The sequence below is a fragment of the Quercus lobata genome, chromosome 2, assembly GCF_001633185.2.
Source record: "Quercus lobata isolate SW786 chromosome 2, ValleyOak3.0 Primary Assembly, whole genome shotgun sequence".
Classification (NCBI taxonomy): domain Eukaryota; kingdom Viridiplantae; phylum Streptophyta; class Magnoliopsida; order Fagales; family Fagaceae; genus Quercus; species Quercus lobata.
Window position 1 is genome coordinate 85,118,624 of NC_044905.1, and position 21,511 is coordinate 85,140,134.

The window sequence follows — 21,511 nt, forward strand, 5'->3', positions numbered from 1 at the left end:
TTGAAGGTGGAATTTGAATCCTGAATGTCTCTATTGGAAATTAAGGTGCTAACTAGTTAAGTGACAAACCAATTAAGATACAAGATTCTTGGTAAAATTTATTGAAATATTGGAGAAAACTAATAATAAGTTGCACCACACAACTATTTGTATAAAATTGAGCCAACTTGTACTCAAATTTGAGTAGTGTTTCTTTGAGAAATGTTGCTTATCTTGGGGGTAAGGACTTTCCCTTCTTAATGAATTTAAATGTGTTTGGTTCAAAAAATCTTGATTTTTGCAAGGAAGTATATGCTTTCCTAATAATTGCTTCAAGGTTCAGAAAAAGAAACAAACCAAGAACAAGAACCTAGCTCATCCTGCTCTTAAATATTTGAGCACAGAAGAGTGTTATCAAATTTTAGTGGAAATTAAGGGCAAGCTATACGCCTAGAGCTGTCCAAACCTGATCGTAGCCCAACAACTCGGCCAAATTGCCCAACGCCAACCCGATTCCGGCCCAAACCAAAGTCCAGTCGGTCGATGACGGGTTTTCGTTTCCAAGAACCGACACTAGTGGTTGAAGGGTTTGCTTCTCTAAAACCTGAGCAACCCAAACCCAACCGGAGCCATATAAAAAATTTGGCCAAATCTACAAAACAAGCCAAATCCGACGAAAAAAATGCAGATTCCAGCTACTTTTTCCAGATTCTGACAAAGTTTTTTGTAGATTTCGATGAATTTTTTTAGTTTCCAGCAACCGACCGACATTCACCCTCACCCGAAATTGACTCGACTGATTTATTCTGGCGATCAGTTTCTGGTTTCTCCACCTGACACTTGCGGGTCGAGTCTGGGTTAGGTCCAAAACTGACCCAACCCGACCCGTGAACATGCCTATATTGAAGAGTAGTCACCCTTCCCTCCCTTCCTTTCTTTTCATACCTCAAATAGTATTTTATCCATAATTTGTTGGTTTCAAAATATATGGGTTCGAATAGATAGATGGTTTTGTAATTTAGGGTTTTGATTCTCATTCATCTATAAAAACTTTTGATATTTTAATGACAATTTAATGCTTCAATATCTTATGGCAATAGGCTATTACTTCAAAATTTTTATTGTAATAGACTGCAAATAATTGACATCTTATAGGAATAGGCTATTACTTCAAAATTTTTATTGTAATCAATTGCAAATAATTGACAAAAATAATTCGAGTTAAGTTATTGCAACAATATTTTTGTTGTAATAGATAATTATTTCTTGTTTGTCATTGCAATAGATTATAAAATAATTCATATCAAGTGATATCTTCAACTTCATGTTTTTCATTACAATAGATTATCAAATAATTGATATTTAATTATAGCAAAGATATCTTCATTGCAATAAGCTATCGCTTTGAAATTTTCATTGTAATAGATTGTTAAAATAATTGGTATCAAGTTATTGCAATAATTTCTTTAATTTAATTTATTGCAACAAATTTTCCTAATGCAATTTTGTATTAAAACCTCTATTGCAACAAAAAATTATAATTTATTGCAACAAATATGTGATATTATATTTAATATCACTATACTAATGGACCAAAGTAGACCGATATGATATTGTGTTTATTACTAGAAAACTTGTTGTGGAAGAAATTTGTTGTGTAAAACGTAATTGACACTGTACAAAATACACTAGGATTGGGTTTGAAGGGAAGAGAGGAAAAGGTTTAGGAGAGAGGGACATGGATTAGAGAGTTTAAAGCATTAGCAATAGAGGTGTTAAAAAGCTATAAAGCTATTTTTAATACCCCAAACTCCAAAAAATGGCCAACATCAATGGTGCTAAAACCAAATTTTTTTGGCAATTTGCTACAGTAGTGAATTGCCAAGACTAGCAGTTCACTATAGTAAGAAGGGATAAAAATGAAATATTACTTTATTACATTTCTCTCTCCTCTTCTCATTATAAAAAATAAAAAATAAAAAAATTCTCTTTTTTCTCTCTCCTCTCTCTTTTTTTTTTTCTACTGAAGGTCTCTTCTTCTCAAAATTTTCTTTCTTCTTCTCTCATTTTTTCTCTAACCCTAGCACCTCCATCTTCTCTCTCAACTGAAACTAATCGGCTTGTGGAGGTGGTGGGTGTGGTGGTTCATGGGTGTGGGGGGTCATGTCGTGGGTGTGGGTGTGGTTGTGGTGGGTCACTCTGTGGGTTGATCGGTGGGTTGTCATGGGTTGATCAGCCTATGGTGGTTGGGTTAGTGGGTTGCCATGGGTTGTTTTACTGGATGGCAGTTATGTGTTGTTGGTTTTTTTGTTTTGTTTTTTTTTTTTTTTTTTTTGGGTTGTTTGGTAGTGATGATGGTGGGTTGCTGTTGGGTTTTGTGAGGGGCGGTGGTGGTGGCTTGCTAGTTTTTGTGAGTGGTGGTGATGGTGGGTTATGGAAGCGGGTGTTGGTGGTGTGGGTTGTTTTGCCGGGCAATAGTTGTGCTGGTCTTTTTGTGCCTTTTGTTGGGTTTTTGTGGTAAAGAGGAAGAGAGAGGAAGTGAGAAAGAAATTAATAAAAAAATGAATAGTATTTGACGGATGGAAAAAATAAATGAATTGATGCAGGATTTGTTGTGAAATTGTGTGTTAAAATAGATAAAGTAGTTTTTTGAGATGTTAAATGTTAAAAATTTTAGCTCTACCGATGTGGATACTCTTAGAAATTTAATTTGATAGGATTTGGTTTTTGAAATAAAAAGAAAAGGAATTAAAAGAAAAATAGAGATGAAAGAATTAGATAATAAGAAGGTGAGGGTGGACCGGGTCAGACTTGGTCCAAAGTCCAAACCATTTTTATTACTAGATTACGTACTTTTTTTCTTCTATTTTCTATGACTCCTTGATAAATAGTTAAATACTGAAAAAGCTAACATTAATAATTTAATATGATAAAAGTTGGAACTTTTTCTTTGGGTAGTGGAAATGATAGAAATCTTTTTTGTTTTACTGATTATTCGGTACAATAAGAAAAATAAAAGAAAGGTAGTATTCCATCCATACTACTCTACTACCTTCTCATTCACTTTAACAGACCTAGCTAAAGCCAGAGCCCACTATTGCATTCACTGTTTTAAAAATTGGATTGGATTGAACGGTTCAATTGGGATTTGGACCTTGAACGGGTCCAGTAAAAATCGAAAAAATCAGTAGAAAAACGTGTAAACACCAAGAATTGGTCATTTTTTCGGTTTTTTAACCGTTCCGATTTTTAAAACCATGATTCAAAATGTGAGAGATTGAATGGTCCATTCTATCCGCTTCAGTCCACTTGGTCCATTTGATCCATGTTATTCCATTTCAAGAATTGGAAAAGATAGATTTTGGTTGAGAGTACCTATTCTAAATCTTAATTTATAAATATATAAAAAAAAAAATACAAAACTCAAACTTGTTTCAAATTCTGTTAAATTTTAGCAATTTAGGCTGTGTTTGGTTGCCCTAAAACGTTTTCCGGAAAATACATATTTTCCAGAAATGCTAATTTCCGGAAAAGGAAAATATTTCTGTGTGTTTGGTTGCATTTCAAAAAATTTTCCGCAAAATATTTTCTGGTGTTTGGAAAAGAAGAAGGAAAACACAAATCCAGAAAAACACAAGCCACAACCTAGAAAACACAAATCCAGAAAACACGATCGCGATCCGAGATCGCGATCTCGCGAAGGCGAGATCGCGATCTCGCGACGGCGCGATCTCGCGAAGCATCAATCGCGGTCGTCGGAATGGTCTTCTCCTCTCGCGCGCGCGGACTGGAGCTCGGACTGGAGATCGGCGCGAACTGGAGCTCGGACTGGTCTTCTCCTCTCGCGCGCGCGCTCTCTCTCTCTCTCTCTCTCTCTTTTTCCGGAAATCCTTTGAAGTGAAAATGAAGGGAGAAATTCATTTCCGGGTCAAAGGGGAAATTTGTGGTCAATCGGAAATCATTTTCCGGAAAATAATGTTTTCCGTGACAGCCAAACGCATGCATTTTCCGGAAATTGATTTCTGAAATTGGTTTTCACCCGATTCAAACGCAGCCTTAATATCAAATTTGTTTTACATATATTTAATGAAGCCAAACTCATTTCAAACTCATCTATTTATTCTGCTTAAAAAGAGACAACTTAACATTACTTATTGTTAAGTACTAAAACACTATTAGATCACATTCAAAGCTTAGAGTCACTATATTTAGTTTTGAAAATTGACACATGTTAAGTAATATTAATCTATAAATATTAGTTGAACATTATGTGATTATGTCTACCGATTACTATTGCCATTTGTAACGAATATTGTCAATAAATTTGAGCTAGTTACTTCAAAATACAAACCATTTTATCATTTTTTTTAGGAAAAAAATGCAAAACTGACCCTCTAACTTTCAGTTTTTTTCATTTCAGTGCTCTAACTTTCAGTTTTGTCATTTCAGTCCTCTAACTTTCAATTGTTGTCAATTTGGTATTCCGTTAAACTCCAGTTATGTTTTGCCGTTAATTGAGCCAAAACTATGCCGTTTTGTTTTTTTTTTTTAGTTTGGAATTTAAAGAAAATTAAAAAAAAAAAAAAACATTTATGTGATGAAAACCCAGTTCGAAACTGCAACCAATATCGATAAAACCTCTATGGAGTTGAAGTTAAGGACATGGGTTTTCTTCTGCGGGGACCACGCACTAAGGCTGAGGTTGACGTCGACACGGCGAAGCACGGCGCGGAAGCTGATGGTGGCGACGAAGACTATGAGGAGGAGAGTGCTGAATAGAGGGCGGACGGAGCATTTTTGTGGGTGTGGCAGTTTCATGTGTTTTGCTAAAGACGAGATGTTGAAAGATTGAATCTTGGGTCAGGGTCAGATCCATTGTCTTCTTCAGTTTTAGGAGTGTTCTTGGACATTGGAAGAGATGGTATGTTGAAAGATTGAATCTTGGCATGAAATGGTGGAAAGAAAGCTAAAACTTTTTTGTGAGAGATTGATGAGTAGCTAGTTTCCTGAAAGTGGTAGTGGGAGTTTTGTTGTTGTTGTGTATTGGGTTTACAATGTGGAGGATTTGGTTTGAGTTTGAGAAGTGTGTAGGAAATTTACCAACAAGTGATTTGGGCGTGGCTCGTTTTTTTTTTTTTTTTTTAATATCAGTTTTTTTTAATTTTCTTTAAATTCCGAAATTTATTTAAAAAAAAAAAAAAGCCAAAACGACGTAGTTTTGGCTCAATTAACGGCAGGACATAACTGGAGTTTAACAGAGTATCAAATTGACAACAATTAAAAGTAAGAGGACTAAAATGACAAAACTGAAAGTTAGAAGACTGAAATGAAAAAATTGAAAGTTAGAGGGTTAGTTTTGCATTTTTGCTTTTTTTTTTTTTAATAAGTATGTTATACTCTTTTTTTTTTTTTATGAGTAATCAGTATGTTATTTTTATATATGTGTATTCATTACCACTGGATATGTACATATATAAAATATAAAAAATAAAGAAGAACAAAAATAAAGGCAAAGATCTTCTCAAAATAATAATAAAGGCATAGAGACTTGAGTACCATGTGTTTATTTAGGCATCCGCATCATCCAAAGTCCGCATTTCCCATGCTTATGCAGCTTATTGAGACTGTAGCCAGCGACTTTAATTGCCAAAACTCCTTCCATAGTTGAAAGTTGAAACCTTTCACCCATCTACTCACTCAAAGCGATATATGTTGGGTTTTGTGGAGTCTAGTTTTATTTGATCCTGTTGACGACCCAACCCGAATAATGTTGTATGGTTTTTAGTAGGAGATTTTCTGAGGCTTAGTCATGGAACAGAAGCTTGGGCTATTGCCTCCGAGAAAAAATTTTGGCCTGTTTTGGAACCCATTGTGAATTTTTTGCACAGAATATAGAAATCGTTTTTGGTGATTAGGGTTGTGTTGTTGTAGTTCTTGAGAGACTAAAAACACTGTAGCCACACTTTGTATTTTTTCCTGATAACAGTGAAATTCCTTCAACTCCATAGATGTAGGTAAATTATCGAACCATGTAAATATTGTCTTATACATGTGATTGTTTTTCTTTGAAATGTGTTTTCTTTATTTTTTTTTTGTTCCTCACTAATTGGGAATTCGGGTTAATTCCCTACAAAACACACACTGAATCGTAAGCAGATTGAAGCTAGCATATATGATTATATGAATATGAGTGGGCAGAGACGTAGAATTGAAAGAGCAGAGAGTTGCCTATCTTCTGTTCGACAAAAGTCCCTAACGAACACTGATGCTGACATTATCAGCACACTACCCGACTTTCTCCTCAGCCATATCCTCTCCTTGCTCCCAACCAAAGACGCTGTCGTCACAAGCACTTTGTCGAGTAGGTGGAGGCCTCTCTGGACTCTCGTCCCACTTCTTGACTTGGACGAGGACCAACTTTTTAGAACACAAAATCAAACTTTTAGATTCCCGGAAATAGTTTCCAGGATCTTTATTCTTCGCAATACAGTTCCCAATCCCACACCCATACACAAGTTGCGCATCCGTTGTTTCAACAATTGTGTTCCGCTCCATATAGACACATGGGTCCGTGCCACCTTTCGGCATCGTGTGCAAGAGCTCGATCTCTCCATATGTACTGATCCTAATGAACCTTTGGGGTTGCCCCGTAGTGTCTACTTTTGTTCAACATTAGTGGTTCTCAAATTGGAGGGTAACTTTAACATTCTTATCAGTCCTCCTTCTGCTTGTGAGTTCCCAAGTCTAAGGATTCTAGAACTTAGAAATGTTAAGTTTGCAAACTCTGACTCTCTCTCCACCCTCCTCAATGCCTGCACTGTCCTCCAAGATTTGACCCTCAATGCAAATTTCACAAATTTGGACAATTTCAATCTAATTGTACTCATAGACACGCTGAAAACATTAGATTTACGTGTTGAGTCTTCGTCCTACAAAGTCCACATAAACACCCCAGCTCTCGAGTACTTTTCTTTCAGTGGTCCTTTGGGTGAGGATGTTGTGTTGGAAAACCTTCCCAACCTGGATGATACACTAATTGACATTGACGTACAACATGGTGTGAGCATTCAAGATTATGCAAAGAGGGTACGGGACTTCATGAGACCACTTTCTAACATTGTAGACATGGAACTATGCATAGAAGTTGTAGAGGTAAGGGCGCTTTACCATTTTTCATACTCTAACTCTATGTCATTACTTAATTTGCTAATTACTTAATAATATTGTTGTGAGTGAGTTGTGACCTTGTGAAAGTGTCATTGTTGCTTTTATGCAGATCCTTTACAATGCTTCTAGTCATGATGATATTCCCATGTTTCATAATTTGAATTCCTTGAGCCTTTTTGGTTTTCATTATTTTGAGTGGCGTGTAGTACAAGTCTTGCTTCATCGGACTCCAAAGCTTCAAGTACTTGTCTTTGATTTGAGTGCTGATCGTAGTAGATCTGCAATTGATGGTTGCTTACAGAAGCTGCAAGATGTTCCTGAATGTTTGTCATCACACCTTACAGCCTGTCATTATAGAGAACTTTCAGGGAATGAGATTGAGATGGAACTTGTTAGACAGATCTTGAAGGCCGCAAGAGTGTTAAAGACTATGAGGATATCTGTTGAAGATACTCTAGACTCAGAGGTGAAGCTCCGAGTTTGTGAGGAAATAAGCAAATACCAAAGGAGCTCTCATTTTTGTCAAATTGCATTTGACTAAGGATATTTCATTTTTTACTCTCTCTCTCTCTCTTTTATTGGCAAGACGCAACAACTTTATGGTAATGCCCATTGTTCTTTGCATCTTTCATTTGATTTTAATGGATTCAAGATTAAAAATATTTGTTTATTGGTGAACTCTCTCTCTCTCTCTCTCTCTCACTTGTGTTTTCTTAAAAAAAAACTGCATATAATATATAGTGCTTGCTATATATCCACTAACCTTCATATAAGTTGGGGACCTTATTCAGCTTATAGTTCTAAACTTTGTTTATGCTGAAGCGAGTCCAACCATCATGGTCCCATCAATTTTGCTCTGAGGGTTATTGACGGTGGACCTAGTGGTAGAGCTAGCTTCTCTTTTGTTAAGATTTCAATCTTTATTTCTTTAGCTATTTTCAGTTTGAGTGATTTGTGGGAAAAATGTAGCTCCTCATGCCCATGGCATATGCTCCTCTTTGATTGTAAAAGTTTTGTTTTACCTTTCAAAAAAAAAAAGGGTTTTGTTTTAAATGTGTTAAAGGTGGAACAACTTTTGTGGGCTTTTGTGGATGCCTCTACTGATGGCTTCTATTGTTATTTTGTTTACAGTTTTTACCCTATTCATGTCTTAGTTCACTTGTGATTAGAATCTTAGTGTTTTGGCTTCTCTAGAAGTTAGTCACTACAATCTTTGTTGTAGATTATGTTTCTTCAAATGATATGGGGAACTTGTTCATAAATCATTTCATGATTCTCAATGATAGGATTCAGAGGATGTGGCATTTGGTTCATTCCTCTTGGATATTGCATGTCACCTGCTTTGATTTAATATCTTGTGGTGTGGCTATATGCACGTGTAATTAGGTACATGCTTGTGTAATTCATTTTCCATTTTTGTTATGTTGGAGTTTATTAATATGCTATAGAGGCAAAATGCTTGAAGATTTAATTTTTATTTGCCATCTTCATTTATGCTAGTTTTTAGTAAGCATATTTTCAATTTGGGATTCAAACCCCCCCCCCCCCCCAACCCCCCAGCCGCGATATAGCATATAGTTGTTGAGTTATTGTTCTCCATGAGCTTTTTATTCCTAGTTCTCCCTGAATATCCAAGAGATAAAAGTTTATTGTATTCTTTCTGAGGTAAGAAATATGAAAATAGGTTTTAAATTTTCATTGGTGGTGTTTGACTATGTATGCTATGCTTCTCACAGCTGCTCATCCTTTATGAATTTGGGGAAGAAAAAAAAAAAACTCTAGCTATATATATAATATTTTGTCATTTTTTTCAAATGACAGCTAGTCATTAACAATCATAGGTTGATGCAGAGAGCTTACTAGATACACTTACTAATCTTTGTTAATTTCATAGGTTGATGCAGAGAGCTTACTAGATACACTTACTAATCTTTGTTAATTTCAAATTATGTTGTTAATTTTGTTGGGCATTGAGCACCCCTGCAATCAATGGGAAGAGTTTGACTGGGCTCTTCTTTTGAAGCACTGTTAAAGCTTAGAATTTCTATGCTCTTATTTTGTTGCAACTATTATGAGAATTTGTTGTTGAAGAACTGTAATTGCTTGCCCTGAAAACAAAATAAATATATTTCATTAACCGGTAAAATGCACCTATTAGGGTGCAACCTAGTGGTTGGACGCTTGAAATGAGGTGTAGACCTAGACATCCTTGTTCATTTACCTAATATTCGGTTTTGATTGATGTGGTTGTGTATCTGTGGTTTACTCCCTAGGGATGGGTCCAAAGGACCTTGCCTTGGTGAGATTTTACATCTTCAAAAACCTATTCCATTGGAGGGTTGATAAGTAAACTCAAAATCTTCTAACTATAAAATTTCGGAGATTGAAGCAAATAAATATTCAAATGAGCCCAGTGAAAGTCCCATAGATTTTGTTACACACTACACATGCATTCAAACAAGAATGCCTTTGTATGTTATCAAGGTTCTTCGTTTCATTTTCCTCTGCAAATCAACTGCCGTTTCATCATTGAACAGAGCATATTCCAAAATCAGAAGCAAAACCTTTCAAGATTCATGCTAATGTCTGTAGCTTATGAGACCAAAAGCAATATTCATCTTTGTAAACATGTATTCATTTCAGAATAATGTATGGAAAAGCAAAAAAAAAAACACAAACTCCAATATTTTTAGGAGTATATCACAGAGTGAATATGAGGAAATGTAAGCCAATTGCTATCTAATGATTCAACTACAAGCTTTTTGTAAGCACAACGAATACCATTTACAATCATGAAATGCATAATAGTACCACTTTCTATGATTTAAAAGTGAAAGAAGTCAAGTCTGGACCATCAGAGCATTAAGCACGAACCTTTGGAAGAGTAGGTACCGATTTTCTAATAAGCTCACATACACGGATTGATTAATCCCCCTGCAATGAAAAAAGTATATATCAAAGCATGGGTTATTATCTAAAAAAGAAATTCCTTCAATTTTGTTTGGTTGGGGGATAGAATATAAAGTTGAAACTTTCATGAACAATGGGGAAGTTGTGAAATTTCTGGCGACTAACCCACCGGCCTAGTGATCAGTGTGATAACATTGTGGTACAAACAATGTGACAGATTCGGTACCAAAACCACAAAACAAGTAGCTTTTAATCTAAAATTTTCAAGCATAACATACAACATTGACAAAGAAATAGATATCAAAGCTCAGCTTCAACAAATGCTAGGACCACCTTAAGCCATAGTTATCATAACCATACTGAGCATCACCCTGAGCAACGGTTAGTTTTCTATACGACCAGTTTAACAGTTGCATCACCAATTGAGCCACTGATTTCTTTTTTTTTTGAGAAACGAGCCACTGATTTCTTAATATAACAAATATCTAGTACATAATAACTACAATTATTAACGTAGGTAAAAATTAATTAGTATAAAAAGATAACTTATCTTACTAAGAAGTTCTTATGACTTAAGAGATACTGCCTGTTCTCATTCAAACTTTAGGTTCCCAGTTTGAATCATCATGATAATTGCTACATGCAAGTAGAGCGTAAAGAAAGAGGAGCCCTATACTATCTGCTTTATTTTCTTCCCAGCCAATTTATAATTTTTGAGGTTGTCGGTTCAATCCAGTTCAACAACCGATTTTTGAGGTTATCAGTTCATACTTCGGCTGGTTCAACTGCCAGCACAGTACATTTCTGATAACTTTGCTTTAAGCTCATCCTAAAATCAAGTTCAGGCCTCAAATCTGAAATAGGTTCAACTATGCTAAATAAAGCATAGTCTGCTTAAATTTAGACAAAGAGGCTGTATTCTGGCTAGCCTAAATTAAGTATATCAAGAACATGAACCTTCAGCTAAAGCACCCATACCTTCAGTAAATCACCTATTACAGATCATGGTTTATTGTAGTTCCAACATCAGTCATAAATGACAATTCTTTTGGCTTGCACATTTGTAGCAAAATGCTTTTCCCCAAAATTTATAAAGGAATGGAATGATTTGCTTCTACATATTATCAAACACTTATTTGTTCCAAGCATAGGAATAAACTCCAACATAGCAAAGACAGAAAATGAATTACACAAAGATAGACTAAATTACATTTGAATATAGGCACGCCACAGCATATTAAATCAAAGCAGGTGGCATGTAATATCTAAGAGGAACGAACTAAATGCCACATCATTTGAATCGTAGGATTGAGAATCATGAAATAATTTGTGAACAAATTCCCTAATATCATTTGAAGAAACATAATCTGCAACAAAGATTGTAATGATAAAACTTATAGAGAAGCCAGAGCACCAAGTCTCCAGACACAAGTGAACTAAGACATGAACATGGTAAAAATTGTAAACGAAATAACAATAGCCACCAATAGAAGTACACTAGCCCACAAAAGTTGCTCGTCCTTCGAGGCCATTAGAAACAAAACTTTACAGTGAAGGAGAAGATATGCCATGAGCTTAGGAAGTAAAATTTTCCCACCAATTGCTCGAACCGGAAACAACCAAAGAAGTAAAGGGTGAAATCTTTAAAAAATAAGCCCCCACTATCATCATCAACAACTCATATAGCAAAATTGAGTCCCCACCATGCCAACTGGACTCAGTGATTCACTTTAGCCTCAACAAAGTATAGAACACTAAGTTGGATGAGAATAAAGAACAATCATAGGAGCAGACATTATAAATTGAAACTTTCTCCACATAAAAAAAAAAAAAAGTACATAAAAATTAGTTGAATGAGGCACCCATTATATAACAGGTTAGTGGATATAGCAAGCATTATATTTTCTATGCATCTTTTAAAAAAGAATATACAAGTAGAGACAGAGAAAGGCCATTAAACAAGTATTTCTAATTTAGAATTCATGACAGTTTCATATGAAAGATGCCAAGAACAATATTGGCATTCCCATAAAACTTCTGCTTCTGGACAATTAAGAGAGAGAGAGACTAAAAATGGAAATATGCTTTAGTCAAATACAATTTGACAAGTTTGAGAGCTCCTTGGGAACGTCAATAACTCCTCGTGAATATGAAGCTTTGCCTTTGAGTCAAGATCACTTCCAACAGTGATATTCATTGTCTTTAACACTCTAGCCGCCTTTAGAATCTGTCTAACAAGTTGCATCTCAATGTCATTCCCTGAAAAGCCTTTGTGATAACAGGTTGTGAGGTGTGATGACAGACATTCAGGAACATCCAATGGCTCCTCCAAGCAATCAACAGGTGCGTAACAACCATAGCCTGGCCAATTTGTCAATTCAAAGGCAAGTGTTTGTAGCTTTGGAGCCCGACAAAGGAATGGTCGAACCGCATTCCACAAATTACACCGCAGCCCACCATAAAACTTCAAGGAAGACAAATTATGAAACATGGGGACATCATCAATTTTAGAAGCATGGTTGAGTAACTGCACCACAACATAACAATTACAAATTTCACATAGTCACAACAATATTATTAACTAGTATATAGCAATTGAATTAATGGTAGAGAGAGTCAGAGCAATGAAAAACGTAACATGTCCTTGGTTACCTGTGCAGCTTTTAAGTTAAATTCCATGAATTTAACGTTATAGAGTGGTCGCATGAAGTCCAATACCCTATTTGAATATTCTTTGAAACTCGTAAATATTTGTTTCTCAGCATGAAGGAACAATTTAACCAAGTTGGGGAGGTTTTCCAACACAACATCCTCACCCAACCAACCTAGGAATTGAAAGGACTTGAGAGCTGGGGTGTTTATTTGGATTTTGTGTGAGTACCTTAAATTCTGAAGACGTAAAAGAAATGTTTCCAGCGTAGGTACGAGTACAATGATATTGAACTTGGCTGCTGCTGCATTATTGTCCAAATGTTCCAAATCAGAACCAAACACAGTGAGGGTCAAATCTTGGAGGACCGGGCAGGCAGCGAGGAGCGTGGAGAGAGAGTTGGGGTTTGCATAATGAACACGTTGAAGCAGCAGAGTCTTGAGACTTGGGAGAGTAGAAGCAGAAGGAACAGGATTGAGAAGAAACTGACCCTTCAATTTGAGAAGAACTAATGTTGTACAAAAGAAGAGACAACGGGGCAACTCCAAAGGAGTAGATATAGAGAGATCGAGGTCTTGCAAACCGTGCAGAATGTTGGCGCGGATCCAAGTGTGGGCATGGAGTGGAAAACAGTGGGTGAACCAATGGATACGCAACTTCTGTATGGGCGTGGAATTGGGAACTGTATTGCGAAGCATCCACAGATTGGAGAGTATGTCCCCCAAAGTAGTACAACTGCTCTGATCTACAAACGTTTTGGAGAGCTTTCCCTGGTCCAAGTCGAGGGTAGGGACAAGAGTCCAGACAGTCCTCCATCTGCTTGACAAAATGCTTGTGAGGACGGCCTCTCGGGTTGGGAGAAAAGAGAGGATATAGGAGAGTATAGAGTCTGGTACACTGCTGATAAAGTCAAGCCTTTCCTCCTCTGACTCTGAGAGACTCTCCTCTTTCTCTTTCGTTTCTCTACACTGCTCCTTCATGCTTTCAATCTTTCTTCCGATTCGAACCAAGCTCTGAGTCTTGTGGCTGTCTACAGACTGAGACTACAGTGATGGTGAAGGAATGATAATTTGAGTCGCACTCAATGACTCAATACTTTTTTTCTTTTCTTTTCTTTTTATAATTAGTGAATATTAGCTGTTACTTTCAATCTAAATTCCTTTATTAATTATCTATTTATCTTCAATACATTTGGGATTGCAACAGTTAGAGCATTCGCATCTATATCTTGTACTATTCTATTTTACCATTTTAAAAAGTTAAATAATTAATTATATAATATTATTTTACAATATATCAGCATCCTAACTTTTATTTTATCATATTACACATTAAAATAATATAAATTATACAATAAAATATATTTCATCCTTTCTCTCATTTTTGTCTCCCTTCCTCTTTCTCAACCAGTGGTCAAGTACCACAGAGAAAATTCAATACACCTATCTACATAGCAACCACCCTCTCAACCACACCACCTCCACACAGCAACCCAGTCACCACCACATAGCAACCACCATGACACTAAAACCCGTTAACCAACAAAACCCTTCTTCTTCTTCATCCTTGGGATTTGTCACCATCTTCATCGAGATCAGTCATTTCAACCCAAAACCCCAATTGCAAGAACAAGCCTTTCCCACCACCACAAAGATCTTCCTCTTCCATGACTCGATTATCGACCTAGACCCACATTGCCACCACAATCTTCGATCTTCACCAATCCACGCCGATCCCAAACCCAAAATCAACACCCAGCTCCGTCATGCCGATCCCAAATCCAAAATCAACACCCAAATCCAAAATCTCTAATCCATGCCCAGATCAACCTATATCCAAAACCCAAAACCCAAAACCTATAACCCACAGTCCACCACGCCGATCCACCACCTGACCCATGATACACCGATTGGAGCAAACCACACCCACATCGAAGCAAACCCATCGAAGCCACATCGAACACATCGGAGCAAACAACACTGAGAGAGAGGAAAGGGAGAGGGAGAAATCTGAAAGAGAGAGAGAGACGAGGAGGACAAAGTTGAGAGAGTGTGAGAGTTAAAGCAGATGAGAGAGAAAAAGAATAAAATAATGTTTTTATTTTTACAATTGTGCTACAGTGCAATTCTACATGTAGAATTGCACTGTAGCACAATTGCAAATTTTTTTGCAATAGTTTACATATACAATTCTGGATGCTGAGCACCCGAAGCCCCGCGTGAACCACGCCATACACTACACATGCACACCTCACCGATCATTCGAGAGGGGCCTCCAACGGGCCCCGTGCACGTGGGAGCGTCGCCACGACGAGTGGTCGAACGAAGGCCCCGACGGTTCTCCGATTAAGGTCGGGTGTCGACAGTCATCACACCTAACAACCTGTCATTATTGAAGATTTTTAGGGGATAAAGATGAGATGCACCCTATTAGACAAATCTTGAAGGCGACAAGAGTATTAAAGACATTGAAAATAATTGTTGATAGTCATCTAGAATCAAAGAAGAAGCTTCAAATTCGTAAGGCATTGAGCAAGATATTACGAAAGTTTCCAAAGAGCTCTCAGACTTGTGAAATTGCATTTGATGAATGAACTCTGTTGTGAGTATGGTACCAATAGTTAATTTTGTATGGATTGTTACCGTGGGAAGGGTTAAGCCTAACCATTGATTTGGGCCTTGAAATTGAGCTGGACTTTCTAGTAGTAGTGGTTCAACTTTTGAAATTAGACATTGTTTCTAAAGCCTTTTTGAGTTCAATTTGGGATGATTGCTAATGCAGAAACTTGAACATTTCTGTATCCCACATGTTTAAACAGAAGTTAATGAGTTCAATATTGTAATGTACAACAGCTTTTTAGAAAAATGGAGATGGAAGTATTAGAAACTATTGATTTGCCTGTCTCTTTCACAGATTTACTTGTTGATGATGCACAAAATCGTTAGTGGGTTGATTGTCCTTGACTGCACCAATGAATACCTGAAAAAAAATGAGAAAACAAGAACCAAACAGAAGGCACTGATGTGGTACAGGTCAAAGACCCTCCGAAGGTCAAGTTACTAAATGAGAAATATCTAAGAACTCTATAGTGAGAGAGCCAGAGATTTTCTATGTACCTAGGAGAGGAGGAGAACTGTGTCTTATATAGTGGGGGGAAGGAACTTTAAATCCTGAGAATAGGGGGATTTTCCTTATGAGGAGAAGGCGGAGTTAATGTTATCGAGATTTTAGGGATACTCACTATTCTGGGAGGCAAAAATCGTGTGATGGGGCCTTGGTGCATGTTACGCAAGATGTTTCCATATATGAATTTGCATATAGGTCATTTAAGGCCACATAGGATCCATCGACGTGCTCTTCTGCCGGTTAAGGGTCTTCCGTCGGTTTGTGAGGGTGACGTGCCTGTCAACTTCGTTGCTGGTCCATCCTCAGGGTCGTCGGTTTCCTAAGGAAATCGTCGATTCTTGCGAAGCTGATGGTTCCATAGGACCCGTCAGCTTTTCCTTGTTGGGCCTTGTCTGTTTTATAGGCCTTGACATTCATGCCAAAAACACCCCCATCACTTGTCAAACCCAAGGAAAGCCTGTTGTTGTTTCGAGTGATGAACATGAAAATTTGGAAGAAAAACTTGAAACTGTCCATGTGTTTTCTAACATCAATCCAACTCTACTAGGCTCGGTCTTTTCTTATCTGCATGTAAGAAAGTCTCTATTTAGCACCATATGCTTTTGGATTAAAGTTTTTTTTTTCTTTGTTAAACCATGGGAACTATCCAAAGATTCAAAAAAAAAAAAAAAAGGTAACTGTCCAAAATTTAAAGCTTGGATTTTAAATTTCAAGCATATTCTCTAAATGTTTTGCTATATGAATAATGGCTAAATAATAAATGCATGGATAACTTAAGGGACAAAATTTAGCTATAAAATTAGTTGTAGCATAAGGCTACAACCTTACTCAATATAACAAATATTATTGCATATTTTGAAAATCTAACTATTGAGTTGCATGTTCTTTACACTCTTAATACACATGTCAACTTTTGTGTCAATCAGATGTTATTTACTATATAATCTATAACCTTATATTTTATGCATAATTTTAAACTATAAAAACTTGCAATTTAAACAATTTATTGATGACATAACTATTAATCTTTTATTTTTCTAGAAATTTTGCAAGTATGAGAGATATAAGAAGAAAAAGTAATCTAATGGTAGATTTGCCAAAATTAATATCTAATAAAAAGATATTAAGTAAGGTTGTAGTCTTAGATTACAACTAATTTTGTAACTAAACTTTGTCCTAACTTAAGTTAAAAGTGACCAAAATGCTTCAAATGTGGGCGACTCAAGTTCATTTTATTATAATCAAATGAAAGATCATAATCCCATTGAGTACAAATGAGCTTGCTAGATTCATGATTGGAATCTTTTTTTTTCCCCTAATTTAGTGGCTCATATGATAACTTTTAGCCTCACATTATATGGTCATGGCAGTCAATTCTATCTAGTCCAAAGCAAGAGTTTGAAAATAACAAATAGGGAATTATGTATTTGATCCTTATTATTTACACTATATTTTAATTTGGTCTCTAATCTTTCAATTGTGTCAATTTGGTATTTAATTTTTCAGCACTGTATCAATTTAGTCTATACTATTATCTCTTAAATGGAAATTACTAATTTAGCAAATGAGCAAATACATGGTTGACTAACCCTAACAAATATTTCTAGACTGTGTTTCTCTAAACAACGTCGTTTCTTATATTCCATTTGCCAAATACTCGGCATCCTATTTCTCATTCATTGTTGTATAAAGCCACAAAAATCCCCAAAATCGAAAGAGACCCTTCCAGTCTTACACTCTCAAGTCAAAGCGAAACACAAACACATAACACAGAGAATGAGAGAGTTTGGAATGAAACGGAAGAAGATTGAAGGCGAGAGTTGCAGCAGCAGCAGCAGCCTATCTTCTGTTTCGGTTCGACAAAATGAAGAAGACATTATCAGCAGTCTACCAGACTCTATCCTCTGCCACATCCTCTCTTTTCTTCCAATCAGAGACTCCGTGGCAACAAGCGTTTTGTCGAACAGGTGGAAGCCTCTCTGGACTCTGGTCCCTGTTCTTGACTTGGATCACTACAATCTTTCTAGAAAACGGCGGGGTCAAACTTTTAGCTTTGTGGATACAGTGGTCAGAATTTGGACTCTCCGAAACGCCATTTCCACTCCCACCCCCCTACGCAAATTGCGCATTTCTTGGTGCGTCGATTGTCTTCCCTTGTTTGTCGACTCATTGGTCCGCGCCACCATTCCCAAAGGTTCTTTGCAACAACTCGATCTCAACATTTATTCTTTTAAACAACGTTTGGAGTTGCCCCGTTCTGTCTTCTTTAGTAAAACATTAGTGGTTCTCAAACTTAACGGTACCTTTCTTCTCAATCCTCCTTCTGCTTCTACCTTCCCAAATCTCGAGATTCTGCTACTTGATTCTGTTCGCTATGCAAACTGTGACTCTCTCTCCACACTCCTCGCATCCTCCCCGGTCCTTCAAGATTTTACCCTCAAACTGGGTCGGTTTGGAATGGACAATTTGGACAAGAATGCAGCAGCAGGCAAGTTAAATATCATTGTTCTTGTACCTACTTTGAAATTTCTACTTTTACATGTTGAGTGTGAGTCATACAAACTCCATCTAAACACCCCGCCTCTTAAGTACTTTCATTTCAAAGGTGTTTTGGATGAGGATGTTGTGTTAGAAAAGCTCCCCAACCTGGTCAAATCAGTGCTTCAAGTTGAGACATGTTATGATACAAGTGATGATGATTATGCAATGAGGATATGGGACTTCATGGGACCACTCTATAATGTTATATCCATGGAATTGTACATAAATACCGCGGAGGTAATAACTCTCTATTATTAATTGAATTGCAATATACTACATAATAATATTGCTGAGTGTGTTGTGACTCTCTGAAATTCTTAATTGTTATGCTGTCATGCAGAGCCTCTGCCATGCTTCTAATCATGATGATGATGTTCCCATGTTTCATAATTTGTCTTCCTTGAAGATTTATGGTGAGCTTTGGTTTAAGTATGCGTGGCATGCAGTACGACTATTGCTTTTTCGGGCTCCAAAGCTACAAACACTTACCTTTGAATTGGTAGATTTGTATGGCTCTCGTTGTTCTGATCTTGACAATTGCTCAAAGAACTCACCGGATGTTCCTCAATGTTTGTCATCACACCTTACAACCTGTCATTATATAGGATTTTCAGAGCATGAAGATGAGATGGAACTTGTTAGGCAAATCCTAAAGGATGCAAAAGTATTAAGGACAATGAAAATCACTGCTGAAGGGCGTCCAGACTCAAAGACGAAGCGTCGTATTCACAAGGAGTTAGTGAAATTCCCAAAGAGCTCTCAAATTTGTCAAATTGCACTTGACTAAGAATATTTCCTTTTTTAGTGTCTCTCTCTTAGTTGTCCAGAAGTAGTAGTTTTATGGGAATGCCCATTGTTTTTTGCATGTTTCATTTGAAACTTTGATGGATTCAAGATTAATAAATACTTTTTTAATTATGAAATTAGCTATGAAATGTGCTTATGAATGTTTGTCATTAACCTAAGAGTCTAAGACTTGCCAACTTCTAGGCCAGTTTGGTGCATGATTACTGGTTTGTCGTTACCATGAAATTTCCTTCCCACCACCGCACATTCTTGGTGTATTGGTCACTCTACAAGCATAAGTGCTTGTGCGGTATGGAGGGCAAGGGCTGGAGTTCAAGTCTCCAGTAGGGAGTTTCACACGCATATACACTTAAATTATGTTAAATAAGAAATTATATCTTGTATAAAAAAAAAAATTAAAAAATTTCCTTCCCGTGGTTTCTTAATTCAGAGCATGTTTTTTTCTTTCGCTACCCAGAAATTACTCTTTTATTTTTATTTTTTATAATAGAAGTCACTCTTTAATTGATGAAACTAAAATGGATTATTATTATTATTTTTTTTTTGAATCAGTAGAATTTGGTTAAATGCATAAAACATAAACAGGAACAAGGAGCCTACAAGGCCCTGCAACCAAGAAAACTGTAGCTACAGCCTACTTCTACTCTGCAGAGCTAAACAACAGAACAATCTCCTCAGAACATCTGTGCACCATTCCCAACTTTAACCACACTGTATGGGCTCTATACGCAGCGTAGAATGAGCTAACCCAATTACAACACACTGCCTTCTGTTACTCTGCAGAATTACACATCAGAACTATCCAGGTTCTTTACACAAAATGGAAGGATGGACTTATGGAGCATTGAACCTGTCAAATTTATGTAGAAGTGTAATATTTATACTGGGTGCTAGTCTGCTAGGAAGTTAAAAAAAGAAAAAAGAACAGAGAGAAAGTAAAACCTTTGAACGTGAATTTACAAAATGAATAATTTTCCAACATGTTATATAATGTGGATGCCCCATTCAGGTTATTGTTTGAAACTTTGTCATAATTCTTAAATTTTTTCATGCAGAAGTGAGTCCAACTGTCATGGCGAGGACTCAAATTTGCTCTCTGGGTTGTTGATGGAGGTAGAGGGGCTTTTTTGTTAAGAATGTCAATAACGTACAACATGAAAGGCTGTTTAGGAGAACACTATTTTCTGTTTAATTGGAAGCTTTCACATTAGGAAGCTCAACATGTTGGACAATGTGATCTTTCTTCTTTGGGCAGACAAATAAATCAACACCTATTGGAGTATATATGGACTGTAATTTGGAGTGGGTGACCTCCGCTTATCTCTGCATGGTATATCATCAGACAATTATATTCCTATTGATGAAAACACAAACACACTACAATAACTACTTGTTGCAAGCGTCTGCACATGCAGTTAAGGGTGGTTGGAGAAAGCCAACAGCATACTTTGATTCCTTCCTCCTGGATATTGCATGCGACCTTGTGATAAGGGCTTGTGCATATGTAATTAGGTCCATGTTTGTATATTTCATTTTCTGTATTTGCTATGTTGGAGTTTATTCTATGCTACTGGGGCAAAATACTTGAAGATTTAATTTGTATTTGCCGTCTTCTTTAATTATATTATGTTAAAGTTTTTAGTAATGATGTTTTCAATTTGGGATTTTACCACTCTCTCTCTCTCTCTCTCTCCATATATATATATATATATATATATATCCAAAAGCTAAAGTATAGTATTTAATGTTGTTGCGCTCCAGTTGAGCCACATCAACAACAGATCATCAACTTATTTTCAATATTTTCTCTCCTTTTTAATTATTTTTCTCCTTATTAATTTGCCACTTTACAATTACACTTTCTCCAACATTTTTACTTACTTTTACCTTTTTATTTTTCCACTACTCTATACCTTAACCTTACAATTTCTCCATCCTTTCATCTTCCTTTTATTTTGTCTCTTCTTCTCCCCATTTTTCATCCCTCCACTTTTTCACCAACAACTATACAACATGAAAAAAATAAATAAATAAATAAACTAAAATATTTTCTATCTTCTCACTTTTCCATCCCCTCCAAATTTCTATCTTCCCACTTTTCAATCACCCCAACTAAACAAACCCATAGGGACCAGAGCACAGTGCAATAGCCCTAACAATTACTTCAAATCTCAATCCTTATTTTTCCAGATTTGCTTTGGACTAAATAAAACTTGACAAGTTCGGCTTGCCTGCTTTTCCCTGGTTTAGATCCCAAAAGAAAAGGAAAAAAAAACAAACATCATGCTATATGGAAACATCTTTCCTGTTTACTTGCATTTGTGCATGCTG

The 21,511-nt window shown here is 36.5% G+C and overlaps 3 protein-coding genes across 3 annotated transcripts; 2 read left to right on the forward strand and 1 right to left on the reverse strand.

The window, feature by feature from the left end:
• The first annotated feature begins 5,562 nt into the window (after window positions 1-5,562).
• Window positions 5,563-7,816, forward strand: LOC115976936 (F-box/FBD/LRR-repeat protein At5g56420-like). Its single transcript, XM_031098507.1, has 2 exons — window positions 5,563-7,131; window positions 7,256-7,816. Exons 1-2 carry the CDS (start codon window positions 6,160-6,162, stop codon window positions 7,685-7,687), a joined length of 1,404 nt encoding a protein of 467 aa, XP_030954367.1. The 5' UTR covers window positions 5,563-6,159; the 3' UTR covers window positions 7,688-7,816.
• A 4,125-nt stretch (window positions 7,817-11,941) lies between these two features.
• LOC115976937 (putative FBD-associated F-box protein At5g56700) lies at window positions 11,942-13,830 on the reverse strand. Its single transcript, XM_031098508.1, has 2 exons — window positions 12,709-13,830; window positions 11,942-12,583 (listed from the first exon to the last, which is right to left on the reverse strand). Exons 1-2 carry the CDS (start codon window positions 13,684-13,686, stop codon window positions 12,143-12,145), a joined length of 1,419 nt encoding a protein of 472 aa, XP_030954368.1. The 5' UTR covers window positions 13,687-13,830; the 3' UTR covers window positions 11,942-12,142.
• A 3,599-nt stretch (window positions 13,831-17,429) lies between these two features.
• LOC115976939 (F-box protein At4g22280-like) lies at window positions 17,430-20,887 on the forward strand. Its single transcript, XM_031098509.1, has 3 exons — window positions 17,430-18,610; window positions 18,714-19,108; window positions 20,236-20,887. Exons 1-3 carry the CDS (start codon window positions 17,609-17,611, stop codon window positions 20,312-20,314), a joined length of 1,476 nt encoding a protein of 491 aa, XP_030954369.1. The 5' UTR covers window positions 17,430-17,608; the 3' UTR covers window positions 20,315-20,887.
• The last annotated feature ends 624 nt before the right edge of the window (window positions 20,888-21,511 follow it).

Bases quoted from the DNA above. Each gene is read 5' to 3' on its own strand.
- LOC115976936 (XM_031098507.1), top strand. From the start codon at position 6,160: ATGAATATGAGTGGGCAGAGACGTAGAATTGAAAGAGCAGAGAGTTGC. The intron at 7,132-7,255 runs GTAAGGGCGCTT...GCTTTTATGCAG, and splicing joins TATGCATAGAAGTTGTAGAG to ATCCTTTACAATGCTTCTAG.
- LOC115976937 (XM_031098508.1), bottom strand. From the start codon at position 13,686: ATGAAGGAGCAGTGTAGAGAAACGAAAGAGAAAGAGGAGAGTCTCTCA. The intron at 12,584-12,708 runs GTAACCAAGGAC...GTTGTGGTGCAG, and splicing joins TTAACTTAAAAGCTGCACAG to TTACTCAACCATGCTTCTAA.
- LOC115976939 (XM_031098509.1), top strand. From the start codon at position 17,609: ATGAGAGAGTTTGGAATGAAACGGAAGAAGATTGAAGGCGAGAGTTGC. The intron at 18,611-18,713 runs GTAATAACTCTC...GCTGTCATGCAG, and splicing joins TGTACATAAATACCGCGGAG to AGCCTCTGCCATGCTTCTAA. The intron at 19,109-20,235 runs GTTAGTGAAATT...TTTTTCATGCAG, and splicing joins AAGCGTCGTATTCACAAGGA to AAGTGAGTCCAACTGTCATG.